The sequence below is a fragment of the Lactuca serriola genome, chromosome 5, assembly GCF_051521515.1.
Source record: "Lactuca serriola cultivar US96UC23 chromosome 5, Lser_US96UC23_V15, whole genome shotgun sequence".
NCBI classification, from domain to species: Eukaryota; Viridiplantae; Streptophyta; class Magnoliopsida; order Asterales; family Asteraceae; genus Lactuca; species Lactuca serriola.
Window position 1 is genome coordinate 263387466 of NC_136412.1, and position 6041 is coordinate 263393506.

The following is a 6041-nucleotide window of genomic DNA, read 5'->3' on the forward strand; positions in this document are numbered from 1 at the left end:
AAAATAATAAAAAAAATAAAGTGAATAACCACAACAATACCATAAAAATATTTTCTTTTTAATTATCTTGGCATAGACGGACATTATTTTCAGTTATGACCCAGTTGCCTATAAATTCCACGAAGATTAACATTTCTTCATTCTTTAATATCCATACTATTTTTTAGTCTTGTTGAACGAGCACAACATTTTTTATTTCATAATAGTTCTAAATTTGGAAGTAATTCATTAAATGTCAAAAGATGCTTCCTTTTCATCTTCATCTACAATTCCATCTTCCAATATTTCATTTAAGTCAACTTCATTATCTATATTAATCACATTAGTCGCAACAACAGCTTGAGAGATTATAGAAAAATCCTCATTGTCAATCATTTCTACAATAAAATTCATTTACAAAACAAACAAAAACTGATCAAAAAATGATTACACCAATCTGTCATAACAAGAAAAAAGAAACATAATAACATGTTTGTAATCAATCCATCTACAAAAAGATAAAAAAAAAAAAGCAAGTTGTGATAAAATCCATCTAAAAAAATAATAAAAACAAAAATTGATCAACAATTTGTCTAACGAGAAGCAGAATCGAGAAAAGCAAAATAAAGAAGCAAAATTAAATAGAAAACTGAAGAATCAGAATAGAGAAGCAACAATTATTCATAAACGAGCAGGAAGATCAAAATCAATAAAAGCTTTGCATACCTGAATGGAGCGATGGGTGGTGGAGGAGGTCACAAGTCACCGATGACAGGTGGAGGAGGCCACAGGTGGTCGACGATGGATGGAGAAGCGACAATGAGTGGAGCCCCAGTTTGCGATTTCGTGTCTTTATTATTTTCTATTTGCCGTCTCGTTCCAGGGTAATCGAAAGAAACATATTTAAGAAAGAAACAATAATATTAGTTTTCAAATTAAAATAATAAATATTTTTAAAAGAACATTAAAATAATAAATATTTCCCCATCATTCTATTGTGGTAAAAACTCTAACCATACGTGGCTCATTTGAGGCATTAACAAAGTTTGAGATATTTTGTAGCAAATCAAGTACCTAGGTTAGTTTTTTCTATTCTCTTTTAATAAATTAAAAAATACAACCATTCAAATCAAATTTCTCTTAGGACATCTACAACAAGGGTTCAATAGAAGTTGGATAGATGATGATTATGATTGAATAGATGTTGAATATAGTGTGTATGATGACATGGAGGATGGTTGAATTAAAGAGTTGTATGATCATTGAGTGGTTAAATAAAATTAATCTTTTCTTTTTTAATTAAATTTCAAACAAAATATATATGTAATCACATTCCCTTATATTTTTATATTTTTTTAATTAAACCACAAATAAGATTAACCATATTTTTAGGTATTATATTATTTAATAAATCAATTTTTATGTGTTTTATTTTTTTCAAATAAATAATAAAAATGAAGTATTTAAAAATAAAAACTCGCTTAAAAAGAAATATACTCACTACAAATCTAATACAAACTAATTTCGATAAAATATTATATTAATCGAACTATTACAAATTAATTTCGACTGTCTTGTTAAAAACGTTTCCAAATATTCGAGTAGCATGTTGGAGGAGGGACGACAAATTTGGATGAACCGTTATTAAGAGATCAAGATAAAATATAATTTGTAGATGTCATTTTTTTTATTAATATATTTTTAGGCTTCGTTTTTTTAATTAATGTATTTTTAGGTATTAAATGTTTTAGGTTTCGTAATTTTTAATTAATATATTTTTAAGTATTATATTTCTTTAACTATTATGTTTATAAATATAAAGATGAAAATATAAAATTTCATTATTAAACTGTGTTGGGTTAATAAGGGTTCAATGAAGTATGGATAGTTAGAAGTAAAGTTGAATAAAATATAAAATTCTATGTGACAGATCAATGGACTGTAGATGCGTTCTAGAAGACCACATGGAGGTAGCCAGCTAGAAATAGACTACAATCACCTTTAAAGAAACTTGGAAACTTCGCCCCCATTTCCATTTCCATTCCCACAAACACACAGTGATTAGTGAAGAACTGATCAACTGAATATCACCAAGAAGTCAAGAACTGATTAACTGAATATCACCAAAAACCCAGGTAGCCAGAGATGGCGAAACAAGAAGAAGTTATTCTCCTAGATTTCTGGGCAAGCATGTATGGGATGAAGGTCAGGATAGCACTTGCTGAAAAGGGCGTTTCATACGAATACAGAGAAGAAGATTTGACAAACAAGAGTCAGCTTCTGTTGGAGATGAACCCGATTCACAAGAAAATTCCGGTCCTAATTCACAACAGCAAACCGATCTGCGAGTCAAACATCATCTTTGAGTATATTGATGAAGTCTGGAAAGATAAAGCTCCATTGCTTCCTTCTGATACTTACGGCAGAGCTCGGGCGAGGTTTTTGGTCGACTTTATTGAGAAGGTAATTAACTCTTTGACTTTTCCTTGACTTTGTTTTGATATACTAATGGCAAATATTTCCATATTTCTTGGTTGTCTCAAATCAGTTGAAAGTTTTTGACTAGTTTCAAGCCATATCTACCTATATACATCATCATAGGTAGTATTGCATAGGATAGGAGTTTTAAGAAGCTGTGGTGACTTGTAACATTGAAGGTAAAAAAATCACAAGACGTTCATTAACTAGTCATGAACTACGTTCTGGGTGTTTTCTTGTCTTGATTGTGTTATAAATTATCCAAAGAGGAGGAATACTTTGTAATCCCTCTATATACGATGGAAATATTGGTCTTTAGATTATCGAATCGTTTGTCTAACTTAATTCAGGTATACCACAATGGGAGGATTTTGGTGTACAAAGCAAAAGGGGAAGAACATGAGACAGCTAGGAAAGAGTTCATAGATACCCTTAAACTGATTGAAGGAGAGCTTGGAGACAAACCTTATTTTGGAGGTGAGAGTTTCGGCTACGTTGATGCGTCTTTGATCCCATTTTATGCATGGCTTCAAGCCTATGAAACGTTTGGGGAATTGAACGTAGAACAAGACTGCCCAAAATTGATTGGTTGGGCTAAAAGGTGCTTTCAGAACAAGGAGAGCGTGTCTAATGTTCTTCCTGAGTCGCTAAAGATAGTTGCCTTCGTTCAACAGGTAAGGAACATTTTTGGAGTCGGTGAGTAGAACTTTGAGGTATCAAAGCCGATTTGTTGTTTGTGTTATTGCTTATTTCGCTTTCTTAACAAAAAATAAATAAACAAAAAAAATACTTAGATGTGTTTGTCTTTTATTAATAAAATTGTATCATCCCTAATAAATAATGATTTTTTTTTGCTATTTGTTATATTCAAATTCTTACATATCATTTTATTAAATTTCAAATAATATTTTAATGTAATAATGCAATAAATATAGTAATGAATTGATATCAATTTCATTAATAAACTTGCATTTTAATTTTAAAATTTTTAAAATTAAAGTTCATTAGTTTCTTTTATTTATTTAAATTTAAAAGATAAAAAATATTTTCATTATAATAATTCATTATTTTTCTTATTTTCTTATAAATTTAAAAAATTTCCAAAATTAAAGCTAATTAGTTTTTTTCTTTATTTAGTCTTGAAAATTTCAAATGCATGAGGTTGAAGGGAAAATATTTGTTTTATAAGATATATAGATTTTGTTTAAATTTATAAGATAAAAAACATTTCCATTATAATAAATCATTATTTTTCTTATTTTCTTATAAATTCAAAATTCTCAAATATTTTGACATTTATATTTAACTTTTTTTTTTAAATTAGCCCATGTAATACATGAGTCTCACAACTAGTTATTGAATATTGATTATAAAATGGAAAGACTTATTGGTGTATCTACTATCTAGTACTCCTTAGTCAGAATTTGCCATGTTAATAGGTAGGTATTTTTTTACTTTTTTTTTTGAAAACCGCAAACGAATTAAGTGGAAGTCTACTCATAATATTTCAATTAAGTGGAAGTCTACTCGCAATATTTCAACAAGCACCTCGCGTTCGAGCTTCTTTACAGGACATTGGGATTTCTAGGAAAAAAATTCCCACATGTAGCACCACAAGAGGTAGTTTAAAGGAATTGAACTCTCAACATCATGCTCCAAATGAATATAAAACCTAATGCATCAGATGACATCACTTGCATTTGGCACGTATTAATTAGCAATATCTAGTACCTCATAGCAAGAATTGGTACACCAAAATATAATTATTGCTTTTACCACAAATTGCATCCAAGTCGACAACTTTGACGAGAAAGAAAAAATTTTAAGTCAAATTTTCAGTTTTAATCATTTTTATTGTTAAATTATTATATTTTAGACAAAACTGTAAAAATGGTCCTTATGGTATGTATTTTTTTCGAGGTTTAGTTAAAACCTCCATTTTTTTTGGCTTCGCCCTTTTTTTGGGCTAATTTCGTTGTAGATTTGGTACCTCAGTAAACTGAAATTACTGTAATACCCTTGGGATATTTATTTTGTATTATGCTTTCATTTTTTTTTAAATCTAAAACTTATTTTATTTATTTTAATAATTAAAAAATAAAAAATGTCTCTCTCTCTCTCATCAGTCATCTCGTGTTCACCTCCTCTAATCTATATCCAACATCATCTTCTCTAATCTATAACCAAAACCACCTCCGCTCATCTATAACAACCAAAGACCTCTACTCTGACAAATTTCTTTAGATGTGTACATGTTTAAATATAAAGAATGGTGTCGGAAGTAGGAGGCGAAATAGATGACCCAACACATTTTTGGGATCTGCTAATATACGATCTACCTGTTGGTGCCCCAAATTTAGTATATGTTCTTCTCACAGCCACGTTTCGCCTCTCCTCTAGCTTTTGCCTAAAGTGTATCGGGTTTGATAAGAGTTCGATTCATTTATTGGCTCAACATGATAGTAAAGATTTCACTGGTACAAGTAACCAGAGATGTTTTTTTTGCACCACACAACTTTGGATTGGTTGCAACCATTTCCCATTTTTGGTTGTTGAATATCAGGAGATATTGACTTCACCAAAACCATCGGGGAAGTTCTGGTAAACTGAGGTATTTTTCTTTTTTAATCTGATTTAGATACTTTAAGAGCTAGCTGAATCTATGTTTCAAGTGAATTCAGTAGTCAATTGTTGTTGTTATGACCTAGTTTGACTCAAAAAGTGTTTCTTGAGGTCCTTTGGTTTCGAAAAGTACATTCATTCCTTCTTTGATTGATTTTTATATACTATACTAGGGTTGTTTTCTTACATATTACAACTCATCTGTTTGTAGCTTCGAGATCTGGTCTCATTTAACCATTCTGATATTAATTTTGAAGTGAAATCGGGTGATAGAATTGGGCAGATGACTATTTAGAAGATAATCACACCTGAAGTCGTTGAGATCGATGATATTGATTCAACTGTACGAGGTGCGGGTGGGGTTGGATCAACAGGCGTTTGATTTCTTATTTTTGACATTAATCGAAGCCACCAACACATTCTAGTTCTTCTTCCTCGGAGATCGTATAATTTTCTTTTTGTGTTATCAGAAAGACCATTCCATGATTCTGAAACACATTTAAAAGCTTCATCTGCTCCCATGGTTTTGTTCATATCAGGTTGAAGAACTACAACCATTTTGTTGTATTGTTTCTTGAGTGATGATTTGTGTGTGTGTGTGTGTGTGTGTGTGTGTGTGTGTGTGTGTGAGAGAGAGAGAGAGAGAGAGAGAGAGAGAGAGAGAGAGAGAGAAGGTGGGTCCCTTTTATTTTTTAATTATTAAAATAAAGAAATTAAGTATTAGATTTAAAAAACGAAAGAAAAATAGAAAATAAATATCCAATGATATTACAGTCATTTCAGTTTACCGAGGGACCAATCCGCAACGAAATTAGCCCAAAAGAACCACGACGCCAAAAAATCGAGGTTTTGACTAAACCTCAGAAAAAATAAATACCGCAGAGACCATTTTTGCAATTTTGTTTATATTATATCCTTTAAAATACTGATGTTATATATATGGTCTTTTTTTAAACGTTGAT

General features: G+C 30.5%; 1 protein-coding gene and 1 long non-coding RNA gene across 2 annotated transcripts; both read left to right on the forward strand.

The window, feature by feature from the left end:
• Positions 1-1959: 1959 nt before the first annotated feature.
• Positions 1960-3314, forward strand: LOC145054179 (putative glutathione S-transferase). The gene is made up of 2 exons (XM_079002325.1): positions 1960-2442; positions 2808-3314. The coding sequence occupies exons 1-2, from the start codon at positions 2125-2127 to the stop codon at positions 3159-3161; spliced, it is 672 nt and encodes a 223-aa protein (XP_078858451.1). The 5' UTR covers positions 1960-2124; the 3' UTR covers positions 3162-3314.
• Positions 3315-3473: 159 nt separating this feature from the next.
• On the forward strand, positions 3474-5661 carry LOC145054180 (uncharacterized). Its single transcript, XR_013684719.1, has 2 exons — positions 3474-5068; positions 5291-5661. It is a non-coding gene; the product is annotated as an uncharacterized LOC145054180 (long non-coding RNA).
• The last annotated feature ends 380 nt before the right edge of the window (positions 5662-6041 follow it).

Coding starts and splice junctions, on each gene's coding strand:
- LOC145054179 (XM_079002325.1), top strand. CDS start 2,125: ATGGCGAAACAAGAAGAAGTTATTCTCCTAGATTTCTGGGCAAGCATG. Junction 2,443..2,807: donor TGGTCGACTTTATTGAGAAG/GTAATTAACTCT, acceptor AACTTAATTCAG/GTATACCACAATGGGAGGAT.